Source organism: Ruditapes philippinarum, unplaced genomic scaffold (genome assembly GCF_026571515.1).
Source record: "Ruditapes philippinarum isolate M1 unplaced genomic scaffold, ASM2657151v2 ctg1841_1_1_1_1, whole genome shotgun sequence".
Taxonomy (NCBI): Eukaryota; Metazoa; Mollusca; class Bivalvia; order Venerida; family Veneridae; genus Ruditapes; species Ruditapes philippinarum.
The window spans coordinates 93,063-108,842 of NW_026853235.1; the positions used below are offsets into that span (position 1 = coordinate 93,063).

A 15,780-nucleotide genomic window follows, 5' to 3' on the forward strand; every position below is an offset into this window, starting at 1 on the left:
CATTATCAAATTAAAACTATCAAATAACATTCCACTTCTACAGGAAAAAAATAATCAAGTTTTTGTATAAGAAAACAATACAATAAAAAAATGTTTAATAAAAATTTCCGAGCCAGAGTTAAATTTGCATGCAAGAATAGCGCTAATGCACCTTTCATTCGTAATAATATAAAAAAATAACTGCAGAAACCATCGGACTTTTCAAATGACCCTCCCCACACCGAAGTTGGCTTTCTTAACACGTTTAATGTAGAACGAATAAAAGATAAAATAAAACACGTGAAAGACTGATAGAAACGAAATACCCTAACTACCATTTTAAGTATTAATAAAATAGCTGCAAATGTTTTGCGAATATAAATTTCTGTTCATCAGAACTAATTTGACGGCTTATCATTTACTACAGTTTATAATAAAATATTATAATACCTGATCTGTACACTCAGTTACATTCTAATTACGCCTAAAATCAATTTTGTATTGATATCTTAAAATTTTGTTAAGTGGTAATGTTTTACAGAAATCTTCAAAATCTTTGCACTATTTTTATTAGTTTTATCGGGCTTTGAAACTATATTTATATGCGTTTGAACTCGATTTCAGCATTATTCTAAAACAAAGCGAACAAGATTGATATTTATTTCTTAAAATTTGCAAGTGACAACTTCATGGAAAACCTGGAATTCCTGAAAAAAATAACTCTGAGATACGGTCAACGGACATAGCAAGCGTGTATTGAAAAGTGGGCAAGCCTAAATAGGGATCCTTAAAAAGACCTAATTTTATGTTTAAGCCTATGCCGTTTGACATACATGTTGCTGGACACGGGTAATTCTATGCTACCCGCTGAATATACTAAAAAATGTATTTTCTTTATTTGCTGATTAAGAATTAAAATCACATTTAGTAAAACAAATTCCTTCCAAGTTGCAAAGAGCATAACCTCTTTTACAGTAACAAACTTTGACCAATGGGCATTTGCATTGTGAGTTGATTGAGGAGCTATTGTAATGAAAACAGATTGAGATTTGTCAGAAACAAATATATGTTATATATATGAAGAATGAATTAAAAAAAAGGAAAACAAATATATTATTATATTATTTGCGCGTTTTGAATACTTTCGTACGATATCTCACAATACTCATTTACAGTTAGAAAAGAGTAATGGAATATGTTTAAATTTACAGAGCAACATCCGCAGAAAATGTTTTAACAAACACGTACAATTGAAATACCCTCTTTTATTCGTTTTAAATACCATTGTGTGTTTTTATCTGAACAACACCACCCCCCCCCCCCAAAAAAAAAAAAACGAAGAAAAAAAAAATGTTGTGTAATGTTTGTAATACATTTCAACAATTAAAACGACGCAATGTAATAGAACAAATCTTTATAGCTACGTGTAATTGGATAAATCTGTTCTTCACCATATCCTTATTGATATTTTGCATAAGTTACATCTATATACCTGTCAATGCTTAAAAACAAATATATATATAACTACAAAACCGTTTCAATGATCCCTGTGTAAAATTTTAATAGAGATGTAATCTTTGATCAAATTATAAGACTGATTCATCCGTAAAACGGACCGTTAAAGTGGTAAAATATCTCGCTCTAGACTTTTTGCGTCTTTCATATTAAATATAAAAATATATATGATTAATTAGACAATGACGTTCTACCCATTCGGCTAAAGTTGCACTTTTATACCTTTATCGAATAAGATTACTTTGAATCACTTAAACATAAAGTGGCATGTCGGTGTATATTTTGAATTGATTATCACATAATACTTTCATTGTCAATTTGGTATAGATTGCCATTAGTTTTTCATTTATTATTGACAATGTAGACAAGATGCTTCCAGTAAAAAAACGATCAATTTAACTAGACTTGCAATGCAATACCAAATAAAAAAGAATCAAGTTATTAAAAATATATACCTCATAACAGATGTCCCCGTTTTAAGACATATATGCATGTCTAGTAAAAAAAAAAAACATTTTTGTTTGTTTTTCCGGTCACAAGTGGTTGAAACAAAAAAAACTTCAAAAAAGCTAGTAAAGCATGTTTCTTTCCAGCACGAGCCAACCAAAAGTCAGATTTGTATATTACTGTATCTATAATTATATTTTAACAATAAAACAAAGTCAATTAATACAATATTGTAACTATTTATGAATTTAATGTCGTTCATACGTAGTTATTCAGGTAAAATAACATGTATAAAATCAGTTCAGAATTGTCGGTATAACACATAATATCTGCAATATATAATGTCTACAGTTTTAATATGTTGTTACATAATTTTCTGTCATGTGTTGGTAGCTTTTATACACTGTTATACATTGTGTGTCTGTTCTAGCACATTATTTCTAGGTAAACACACCCCCACACACACACAGAAATTAAATAAAGCTACTTAGTTTGATCATTGTATGACAGTACACTCAAATTAAGAATGATATATGCCCTTGATAGAAAGCTTTAACTTTCATGTGCTGTAGCATATCATTGTAATATTTAACATAACTTAAAATATAGTTTTAGATTGCAACTTAGTTACAAACACTCATAGCACGATCGATATTTGTGAATAATTGATAACATGAACTCTTATGTTGAGTGTATTCTTTTAAAAGAATCCTATCTTTTATCTTCAAATACAAAAACATCAATTTTTATCTGAATATTTCATAACTTAATGCTTTATGCCGGTAAATATATATGTATTTTAAAGACATCATAATGGTGAATTTAAAAAAAAAGTTTCAGTCAATCATTATTCATAGTGTTAAACAAAACTCAATACCATAAACATATTGATCATTTGTCTAGGAAAATATATTATTTACACAGAACTATCCCAAAGCCATAATTTGTATTGTCAGTTTACTAAAGCATAATAAATTTTGACATTATACATACAGACAATTAATGAAAATAAACAAAAAATAAAATGAAAAGAATAATTATCGAATACTTTCATGGTTAAACTTCAAACACATCTATCATAGCGTTAATGAAGTACATTGTATAAACAACGTTTTAATATGCAATCTGGTACCGTCAATGTGGTAAAAAGTAATTCATTTAGCGGATCATAACATGTATAACTATTGCATATGTAATTGAACACAATGGTTATAAACCCTTTATGTATAATAAACATCATGTATGTACTATAATAGTATACATACGGTTAATACTGTTAGACAAGACACTAGTTATATATATGCATCGACAGAATTCTACTCTAGGCTATTTTACTCAACATGACTGATTAAGTGTGTAATCCATGCTTGCAGCAGTACAGTGCAAAACTATGCCTTTTTCATTATAGTTCTGAACTATTTTTTACAAATGTTGCCTATGCTTTCAGACATTCCGGTAGTTTAATGTATATAAGAGCAATCGTTTTTAGATAATTTATAGCTTGTTTCTATTAAATTAATTACTGTTAGCATTGTTGCCCGATCATCTTGATATATTGTTTCTTTATAACACGTTATTAGAGACACTACTTGATATTGTGATACTTTTTAAGAGAACCGGTTGAATGATGTTGGGACAACTTAAGTAAGTGCTAGTTAGAGTGATAAACGTCGTACAGTTAAAGCAGGTATAGAAAAAAACGGGAGAAAAAGAAATGCATTACCGCATACCAACACGCGAGCTTTTATGATTTTAAAAGATGAGTCACGGTCACCATGATTACACATGTGGTTACAATGATGATTCATTTCATTCACCAAATAAAGTACCAAATGACACGGCACTCGAATGGAACATGTAGGCCAGTTTTTAAATACGAAAACAGCTAGTTGAGAATTTTCCGACCAGAGTTATATATGTATGCAAGAATAGCGCTTTCATTTGTAATTTAACAATTGCAGAAACCATCGAACTTTAGATACCCGCCTAGCAAGCTAGCGCTTTGAAAGCATCTATGTATCCGATATTTACGAAAGAAGATAAGGTAATTATATAATTCTTAAAACTAAAATATTGATGAAAAAATGCACGTAATTTTGTTTTCCTTATTTTAACAAAGAAAAAAGATGTTGCAATGAATTATATGTTTCGTATTTTCACTGGTGTCTTGCAGTGCTATTTTCTTCTGAATCCAGCAAATGCACATACGTTAATGGTAAGTCTTTTGGATCGCAATGTAAAAAAACGTTTGTGATATAATATATCTCAATATAATATAACAGAAAAAAGCAAGTTTATTTTTTTATAAAAAAAAATAACAAAAATTATCTGCTACTAAGCTAATAATGAGACTAACGTATCAAACGGTATACACACGGTAATTCAATTTGATCGAAATACTGAAGTAATTTGAAAACTGGTTTTGCAAAGTTTGAAACATGTTGTTGCATGTTTTAAGTCATCGATTTAAGAAACGGTACATTCAATAATATGATAAGGTTAACATTGAATTATGTTTAATGTTACACTGCTCTGACATATCAGACATAGTATATCGTACCGTATTGATAATTTCTACTAAAACGTTTGACGGCATTTTCTATGTTAAATAATACAAAAATATTCTGTTTAAATCTTTTTAAAGCAAATCATTACAAACAAACAACGCTAAAATACCTAATACTTACAAATAAACTGTGCACTTGATTCGATCGCCGACTTTCCATGCATCTGCATTTTTTGCACTGAATTTGCTTCCTCTTACACTAAATTATAGATGACATGTTTAAACAAACGAATATTGTATTTTTTTTTAAAAAATCATAGTCCTTTGAATCCATTTCGTAGAAATGAGAATACAGCTATGTTATTATATACATAAAACTTTTAACTCTAGGCAGTGCTTTTATAAGAGAAACGTTTTTTATTGTTTTTTTTTTTTTTTCAATAATATTTTACATTGATACTGAATTGAAATACATTGCTGTTAGCAGTTAGTTCACTGTAATTTAACTTGTCAATTTAGCTCATTATTGTGTGTGTAAAGACATGTACCTCCTTTATTCGGAACAAAAATGCATCGGAAGGTCTTAAATTACATAAAATATTTCAAAATTGAGTATTTGATGCAGACGGAAAACTTACTGTTTAAACGTATGTGTTAACTTAATTGCAATTGTAAAACACAATTTGAATAGAATTATACAGAAAAGATGCTTATACTGCAGAAAAACTGTCACGATAGTGTAAAATTCTCAAACATTAATTAAAATAATAAAATTATAAGAAACGAGACTAAGTTAAACATTCATAACATACATTTAATAAGAATATGGTTGTAAAATTTCTTGGAAACGAAAACTCCGTTTTCTTAACATTTTCAAAACGGAGAATCCGTAACATGATAATCATAGAAATATACTTTTTGTTATTTATTGTCAGCAGTAAGTTTTATTCTAAATCATTTAACTGTGTTGAATCTATAAATACACATAATGAATAATTATTGAATACAAGCACTCAATGCATATTTATATTTGAGGAAAACTACCGAGTGGTGGGAAGAACAGTTTTGTTTTAACATGTAGAGAAACTAAAATATGCAACTAGGATACATCTCATGTGAAACATTTGAACCTTAGTCTGCTAAAAGCTCATGCTTAAACAAAGTTGACACCTGATACTTTAACATCTGGTCAAGAACCAAGCAAATGACAATATTTCCAGCTAAGGTTTTAACTATAGTTTGCTAAATAATGCATTTTTTGTCCATATATTACATTTTAATTCGTAAATAGCTCTAAAGGTTATCGATATGATAAAAAAGCAAATAAAAGTTCTTTTTTTATTAACCCGTTTCCAAATTTAATGATGTAACTATATATTCATACTACTATTTTCTTTCAATCATACACACATCAGTAAGACAGAACAAAATAATACATATTTAGACAATAAAGTTGTCGATACGTACTTGTCGTTTGAATAGTATCCATAGGAATTTTCGCCTACGCCCGGTAGAAGATTGTCAGGATAGTTATCTGGCACTACACCAATAGCTAGAATATAAATATATACTTCACATTCTACGTTTTTATTCAATCTTTATGTACGTAACGGAAATAAAACAACAAACGTTTCCAACTAAAATTGAAAGTGTAAATTAAAACTTTTCATTTATGGTATTAAATTTCTATTCAATAAGAACAATTCATGAACAAAAATTTATTTAAAACAAAATAGTGCTAGACATAGCATTGCAAGAAAGAAAAACACGTTATATAAAATATGTTATTGTAACAGTAATGTTAATATTTTTTAACACCATATACATCAAAAATATAGATGTCGTTCTATTAAAATCATAATGATGCAATCATTGATATGTACCAGCAATACTGCAATTACTTATCATATATCTACAAACTGACTTTACAAGCCAGTTGAATATTTACACAATAAGTATATTGTTTTTACCTAACGACCCGCTTTTACCCATGCTTAATATCTCAATTTCAAAGAATAATCCCTCACGCACATTCTCCTTGAACACATACAATCCAATAGCATTACTTCCGTATTCGGCATAACTGTAAACAAATAATGTGAAGACGTATTAGTATTAAGCATACATTTGTTACAAATCATTAAGAAAGAACTGTAACAGTTTATAATTCTGAATGCATTTGAACTGAATTTTGTGTGTTTTACAATGTTTCTTTCGCTGGTATATCAAATATCGTAAAATTTTAGTAATTATAATTATTATTTGATGAAAATTCCACGTTAGTAATTTTAAAAGTTTATTTAAAGTGCTGATGATTATCTTGTTATAATAATTATTCACGATGGTTTCTCTAAATTTGTAGTGGAAATCTGAAAATAGTGTTTTGAAGCAATACCTTATTGTTCACAGAAACAAATAAATATATATAAAACTTTAAACTCGGTATTGCTTTATTTTAATTTAGAGCTTATATAATAAGCAAGCGGATACCATATGCATGTTCATACCCCTTTTAACTTAATTTTATACAATCATGTAAAATTTCTAAATCACAACATTAATAAATGTGTCAGATTTTAATAATGTTTTATGTATAATAAAGGCCTTTAAGCGTTATTTGTATTTGCATATTAAGAGTACCGTGAAAGATATATAAAATTGAATTAAGAAAAAGTCATCATTTACATTGAAGTTGTATATATACCTGAGACATTCGCCATCTATTTTTAGATTTCTGCAAACTAGTTTCCTGTCATGTAATGGCTGTAAATGAAACACATAATTAATTGATTAACGACAATTTCATAAACAACTGTTAAATCTGTTTTAATCTTTATCTTAAAAAAATCTACAAGCAAAAAGTACATGTTGTATTATTTTGTAAAACATATTTTATGTTTTAGCGTGATCTAAAATAAGCAAAAACTGTAGTTAGATATACATTGATTTGAATTGAACCTTCTTGTAACCCTCTTCCGCTCAGTTGGTGCTTATAAGTACCCAGAGCCGTGTACATATGATGTCGTTATACGTTAGATGCAGAGATAATCTCCCCCTTTTGTTTCAAAATTGGTTTGGAGGAATACGATTGTTACGACGTGATTTGTTATCATCGAAAGTTGCAAGCGTTTTAAACACCCCAGCATTTTTTAATTATTTTAACATGGATGGTTGTTTGTACATATTAACTTTTTTAAGTCATAACATAAGAAGAGTTCTGGTTAAAGAAAAGATGTACAATACTATTCATTCTTATCATTATTTTTCTTTTTAGATTATTACATCTATTGAATACATGACTTTTTCTGATATTAAAAAACATACGAATTCCTTTAGTTTTGAAACTGACTTGTTGCATTTGAAGTGTATACCTTATCAAATTAATTGATAAATCAAATGAATATAAAATAATATAAATGATTTTTTTTTAAATTATTGATGAATTCGTTTAATTAATAAATGTAGGTTATCACTTATAATCGTTTATAAATGTTGAATGAATCGTACCATAAATTAACGTATAGTTATCTGAGATATATTCTAACAGTGATGCCAATTTGTATGCATACACTTTTCAAATATGGCCCATTTAGTTATCTAGCATTTATTTAAACAAGCAAACAAAAAGGTTAACAACTATATGCTTAAACCAAGGCAATTTTGTTGGAACAAAATAATCGTAATTTTATGATTTTATTTTGTTACCACGGAGACACAAAACATCTCAAATAATCAAACTTTCATACTTAATTGGTCACTTTATTATACAATAATCTAAACACTAGATTATTTGACATATGTATATCCTAAGCAAACATTCGCTAGGCTGAAACAGTCCAGTTAAATCGATTTTTCGAAGAGGTGGATTAGGGTTCTAACTTGTAGGTAAACTGCGATTAACTTTCATTTTATCTGAATGATGCATTTTGCAATCTATGAGCATTGTTTTATAATGAAATGTATTTAACAGATATTCATACATATGAATAATGACACTTTTAACCAACCGAAAGGCATTTTAATATTTCCTGGATTTATAAATGATTCAGTTATTTTAATTTGACAATCTAAACTGTCTTGATGATCGGTGCCTTGTTATACGAAAACTACACTAACACTAATTTATTATACCTAATGCCAAGATCGCCAACAAATATTTCATACAACGACACATGAAAATAATTAATATAACTTTATTTATTTATCACAAAATCAAATGGTGGTCGTCATTTATTGCCTGATTGCCGAAAAATGTGTAAATATACAGTAATTACAAGGACCAATCTTTAGATGACACTTAATTTCATAAAGCATATTTCTGATAAGAAATTAAATAACTCACTTGAAGCTTTTGGTTCGCTACTGCCCTCGTCGTGTCTTCTCTTTCATATGCCACTGCCAATTCTTTCTCTATTACAATTACACGTTTCAAGATTAATTAAATTTTCTTCTAGACAAGTGTTCACAGTTGTATGATAATAGCTTACATTAAGACGATTGAAAAACTTAAATGCTAGTAATGAAATCTGAATATGTTTGCTATGAAACTTCATTGATATGATCACCCGTGTGAGTTGAATTTAATATAAAGAAAGTGAATGGTATTGAGAAATAATATCACTTACCAGTCTGTTTGGTTCTGCTTTCACTCTTTGCATGCTTTATAATAAATAAAGACGCTATGTAAACGGATAATTGCCAATATTTATCATCTTATTAGATTGACTTCTTTAAATTTGAAAAGAAAATGCGACAGTTGTATTTACAGCTTTTTCAAGACAAATTCTTACCAATTACCAAGAACAACAAAAAACGTCTTATCATGATGACAAAAATTATGAATGTATCCAAGAAACGTTCTGGTATAAGAACTTATATAACAAAAACAAGTTCATGATTATACAGCTTTGGATATCAATAACCTTTTTTTAAATAGTCGTTATATTATGAAATAAATTATAAATAATAAATAAATAAATAAATAAATAAATAAATAAATAAATAAATAAAAATTGATTAATTAATTAACGAATCAATTAATTAATTAATTTCTTAAGATAATGAGAAAGAAATACGTAAAGCGATTTATTCTAGTTATTTCTTTTTCAATGTTTACAATGCTAAAACACATTCACGTTTTGCATGAAATACCCTGTTTGCCTTACAACAGTTTTGTGCTCACTTTTATGTGCCCTGTCCTGTACAAACAATGACTTATTTGTCATTGTATCGGCTAATTAGGTTTTGGGAATTGTGTTAAAATGTTTTAAATTTACTACTTTGTGTTCCATTCCCCACCCCCACCCCCCCCCCCCCCCCCAAAAAAAAAAAATATTACCTTAGTCCGTAATAACTATACTATACAACACACGATTGCAATATAAAATACTCAATTCTAATAAGTAGAGTCAGCAAACATCCAGAAGTTTTACGTGTCCAAGTAAACATAGTTGATTATTATTTTGTTGTGAACAATAATATTGACTTGTGGTCAATACGCCAGGAAGAAAGTTTTATGTTTTAAACTTTAGAGTTTTATTATTATCTTTCTCCCTAATGTGTGTTTGTTCAGATTGCAAGTTTAAACGTTTCATTTGTACAATCTCAAAATAACTACAATGAGTTTTTTTAAATGAAAATTCTTATATCGACTTGCCTGAGGTAAAGGATCTTGAACTTGAAGTAAAGGATCTTAAACTTGAGGTAAAGGATCTTGAACTTGTATATTATCAGTCGGATTAGTTTGCCTCAATTCATCTTGATGTTGTTGAACAAAAAAGTATAAATGCTTTATATACACTGAAGTAACTGATATCTTGTTTTTTGTCTAAAATGCATATTAAACTGAATTGAGTATGCATGCATAATGACCTTTATGACATGACATTACCTGAACAACGAGTGGCAAAAAGAAAAAAAAAACACGCCCTTTTCCACATCAAACTCAACTAAAATAGAATTGGATTCCGTTAAAAGATTACTACAGATACATTGAAATATTTAGCATTGACGACAAAAGCAACGCAGTTTTAAGCATGCTTCTCTTGTTTATATATTATTTATCATAAAATTGCAATGTGTGAAAAATAATAATGATAATAATGAAATAAAACTTACTATTTTCTGACTGTTTAATGAGCGACCCAATCACCTTGCTTTCTTTAATTGATTCAGCAAGTTCTTCGTCACGCTTGAATTTATACTGAGTCACTATGTTTTCCTTTTTTACAATATCAAAATTTCTCTTTGTCTTTTTCAAAAACGACTTTACTTGCAGAGAAGCTACGAAAAACTTGTTCGGCTGATTAATTCTTGATTCTAGCATATTGTTTTGACGTGACAATTCTGCAATTAAGTCATCGGTCTGCTTCTGTAGATCGTCCATTGTTTTCTTGTCGTTCAACATAACCTCCTTTGCCTGATTCAGAACGCTAGATTTCATTTTTTGTATACGCTCAATTACATGATCTGCGAATGCCTCTACGTCACGAACAAATTGCTCATAGAATTTGGCAATCTGTTGTCTGTTGATCACAAGTAATAAGGAACTATCTTCAGCCTCTTTCGTGCATCTAGTTATCTCTTGTATGATATTTCTAGAATCTTGGCTTGTACTAAAGGCAGCAACTTTGTCCCGAATGAATTCCAACTTGCATTCATTATGATTTAAAACGCCACATTCTCCACAGCAAACCTGTTCGTGCTTTGGACAATAAAATTTCACGAATTCTCCATTGTGCTGCTGACATGTTTCATACGAATCATCAGCCGTTATTTTCACTGAATTTGAATCGTCAAGTTTTACCAAGGAATGATTTCTACTAATTTTACGTCCTTTATGTTTCACAAAACATGAATTGCAAAAGTAAACTTCACATTCTACGCAAAACCCATCGGCACAAGTTGTTATATCAAAATCTTCGCAGAAACTACACAGTGTATCATCTTTGTCTTTCATACACTTTTGGCCAGATACTTCCATAATTCTGCAAAAAAACCGTACCTACAAATCACCAAATATAAATGAATTCATACATATTTTACTTTACATCTGTATGACCTATTTTGCAGCCTTTGAGTATCAATTTTTATCATTGAATTATCTTCTATATAAACAAATATATCTATATGACAACACATAATTAGCCGTATATGTCAATTGTTAACAATCTTGATATTGTCATTAAATCGGTGAAAAAAAATTGTTCTCATGTAGAATTGTAATAAAATCATTGCTAATGAAATCAATATGACACAACTTCCATTTAAGAATATCTAAAACTAGTTTTGTATTCGTTTGTTTGGCTTGAAATCTATTTTTAACATTGAAATATCATTATAAATGTAACAAGGGAAACACTAGTCAAGCACCGTACATTTATTTGATATTCTATATAATATATATTCAATTTATAATATATGTTTTATGGCATCTAAGAGAAAAACATTTGAATATCAGTCATATAAACCATGTTCATAAAATGTAGTTGTGAAATCTTTTTAAAAGTTCACTATACATGTATACATACACGTAATCATATAAAACTTATTGCATCATATTTAATGCTTTATGTTTGATTTTAAGTAAAACAGAACACATGCTATTAAGGTATTGTTTTATCTCTTAAATTTGTGTAAAACAAAATAAAATGATTTGGAAAGATGTGACTGATATACACAGCATTGCATTCCCACAGCAAAACAACGTTTTCCATTTTTGAAGGTGACGATATTCATAATAAATATAATAATTCTTCATAATTATATATTTTTATAAATTTATAAAAGATAAAATAGGTTCATTGCAAAGTACGAATTGTACAGAGCCCCTAAGGTGATATTTTCGGCACTTTTTTCCCGGCATTTAATTCGTTTTCACGAAATATTATTTCGTACCAACACAGTAAATTTCATAAGGCGTCGTTCCAACTTTACAGGCGTGGGAATACCAGTTCCCTCTAAATGTATTATTTCAGGCTCGAACGGGTACCTGAAGAGAACAACCGACGTTCCTTGTGCCAGCTTGAAAGCTTACTCATCGAAAAGAAACAAAAATCCTAACGGAATTCAGACCCACATTGGTGTCTCCTACTCGAAACACCGTTGACTTCTTGTAAAATGTCTAAAATATATATACTAATGCAACATATAGCAACCTGAACAAAAAAGTCGTATCTCTGAAGAAAGGAGAAATTAACCTTGAGAATATTTCCACAATAACCTGAATGTAATATTAGTATGGAATTGATGAATGGCCTCAGTACAATAAAAACGTTATTCTTATTAAGCGATAAATGTTTATGTTTCTTTTATTTGACTGAATTTTTTAGCTTTAACTGTCAAGTCTATACATTAACTTTTATAGGGCAAACAGTTAACTACAGATCCCTGCACTGTTGATGTTTTTTTTTAACAATTTTACAATTGTGTATAGTAATCTGAATTAAATGCAACATTAAATACGGGTGTACTGACACACAATCTTCAAATCTCGTTCAAACACAAGGTGATATATTTGTATAGACAATGACTGACGGCGATTCCTTTACTGATCTGTCGTTACCTGAAACCAAACCTTTCGGTAGTCATCTTTTATTGACTTAAAGCAGCATAATGAACTTATTTCAAAACCTTGAAGCTATTTCTGTAACATTGATATAATGAAATATAATAATAGATAAATTAAACCAGAAATTATACATACAATTATAAGGTTATTAAGAAATTATGTTTATTTACAGCGCAATTGCGCAAATGACTCTGGAAATTGAAGCATATTCGAGGCGCTTGAGGTTACTTATAATTCATTTAAAGGCACATTGAGCCTACAAAATACTATCATATAATCACTTATCTTTTTTTAATTTGGTATAATGTTACAGTAACCAGAACATTATTCATTGGCCAACTAGATAAATAAACTATTGCTTGTTCTTTATATCTAGTTTGTAATTGGTATAATTATAAAGATTAAGGATTTTGCATGGATGTCAACTGTCTAATTTGTTAACATTTTACTACTTGAAGACACATGCCGTTAAGTAGAACTTTTTTATTCGTTTTATATATAATATGCTATAAATCCATTATATTAACATTATTAAACAAATGGTTGACGTTTCTTAAAAAGGAAAAGCAAGAAATGTATTGATGACTTAGTCATAATATGCCGTCAATGTGTTCATCCATGAGTAGATTGAGTAAAGTAACATTTCAGTTTAGTGTACGAGTCTGACAGAGACTATATCGGATAGCAGTTTAATGTATATTTTGATAGAACACGTGGTGGTTTGTTTCTGGAAGTTCACAGAGACACAGTAGTGTGTATTTCATTGTCTGAATCGGTGAACACTTTAAAAACGACACTCAATTTGTAGACGTGCATATAATACTTTTCTAATGTCTGTATGAAACACGGGCTATTTTATTTACATGTTATAATTCAGAAGACATAGGCAAATAAAGAAGGTTCTGCGAAAGGTCGTTCCTGTTTCTTACAAAAGAATGTAAAAAATCATTATAATAGGCATTTGTTCCTGTGCTTGAACTTCGAAGATAAGACTATGTCGTAATGTTTTCACTGTAGAAGGTCGAGAAATTATTGGAAAGAGTTTATTTTTCAATCAGCAAAAAATAAAAAAATGCAATTTATTATTTAAGTCTTAATATTCGCTGCAGTCTAAACATTCGCAAAGGATGGCTTCTAGATAGCAAAGCGTCCATGCAACTGTAAAATTTGCTACAACCAATGCCATTTCTAAAGGCTTCATCTCTCTCGGATTATTGCAATAGAGAAAAACAGAATCCCTAAAGAAAGCAAAACACGGCATAATTGTAAAATGTTGCAGGCTCGGTTTGATCGAGTCTGTTCATGGACGGTACTGAAAAGTGCAAGTTACCTTCCATCCCCCAGCACCGACTTAAGCAGAATTCAACATTTAAACACACACATTGAGACATTTTGAATTTTGAAACATCCGCAGATATGTTAATACGGCGGTAATCATGGAACCTTCAATGTGACACAGAAGTTTCATTCCACGAAAAGCGGCGTGTGGTCCCCAAATAAAAAAATGCGTGTGTCCTAAACGAGAAAACAATGGGAGGAACTAAATGACATGAAAGTTTGAAAGAATATCTGAGGTTATGAAGCCTGCATATCACAGGCAAGACGTCAACAAACAAATTTAAAAAGCAGGTAACATATCTTAAGGGTGATTATACAGTATTCAAGTAGGAATACTGGAATCACCCAAATTGAAAAAGGTCATATACAAGGAACTAAAAATGTAATTTAAAATGTAAAAACAACAATTATGTCGTGCTAAATGATCTTCAAGGGTCGTAAATATAACTGCATTGATAAAATGTACGGGGATACTTTTTACAGCCGCCACACGGCACAAATAACACGGATGTGACAATGAAATAGAGAAAAAACAGAATCCCTAAAGAGAGCCCAAAACGGCAAAATTGTTAAATGTTTCAGGTTCGCTTTGATTGAGCCTGTTCATGGACGGTGCTGAAAAGTCCAAGTTACCGTCCATGCCCCCAAGCACCGGCTTAAGCGAACTTCAACATTTAAACACAAAAAATTGTAAAAATTTTAATTATGAAACATCCGCAGATGTGTGCATATGGCGGTTATCATGGAACCTTCAATGTGACACAGAAGTGTCGTTCCATGAAAAGCGGCGAATGGTCCCGAAGTACAAGAATGCGTGTGCCCTAAACTAGAAAACAATGGGCGAAACTAAATGAAATGGAATTTTGAAAGGGAGTCTGAGGTTATGAAGCCTGCATATCACAGACAAGACGTCAGAAGACAAATTTAAAAAGCAGGCAACATACCCTAAAGATGATTTTACAGTATTCAAGTAGAAATACTGGAACCACCCAAGTTGAAAAAGGCCAAATACAAAAAACGAAAAATACCATCTAAAATGTATACACAACAAGTTCATTTGCCTTGTATTGAGTGCAATATAGACAGCATCGGCGTACTCTAGAATATTAAAAAGTCTGATGTAAGACATATCGAGAAATATTTGGTTTTGCAAAGCATCAAGTGGAAAGAAATGAAATATGATGTTTACATATAACTGATATTGTTTCATATTTAGAGAGATTGGACATGACTAACCGTTTGCTTCTCGTAATCAAGCACACTTATTATCGACCGCGTTTATTATTTGCATTTTTAAAATTTTTATATATGTTTTATGATCCCCCTTATCGGGCTACTACAGTATTTAATTTTGGTAATTTTTTGGACGGGGTTTTAAAAAAACAATACTGAAAATCCCAAATGGTTTTAAAAATTTTTTTTTGCA

General features: G+C 29.8%; 1 protein-coding gene across 1 annotated transcript in view; it reads right to left on the reverse strand.

Annotated features, from left to right (window-relative positions):
- Positions 1-11,429, reverse strand: part of LOC132736191 (uncharacterized) — a 76,408-nt gene extending 64,979 nt beyond the window's left edge. Inside the window, exons 1-2 of the mRNA XM_060723288.1 lie at positions 10,565-11,429; positions 9,073-9,126 (exon numbers count right to left, since the gene is read on the reverse strand). Coding sequence (XP_060579271.1) covers positions 9,073-9,126; positions 10,565-11,429 — 919 coding nt within the window. The remainder of the gene's footprint in view (positions 1-9,072; positions 9,127-10,564) is intronic.
- Between the last annotated feature and the right edge of the window lie 4,351 nt (positions 11,430-15,780).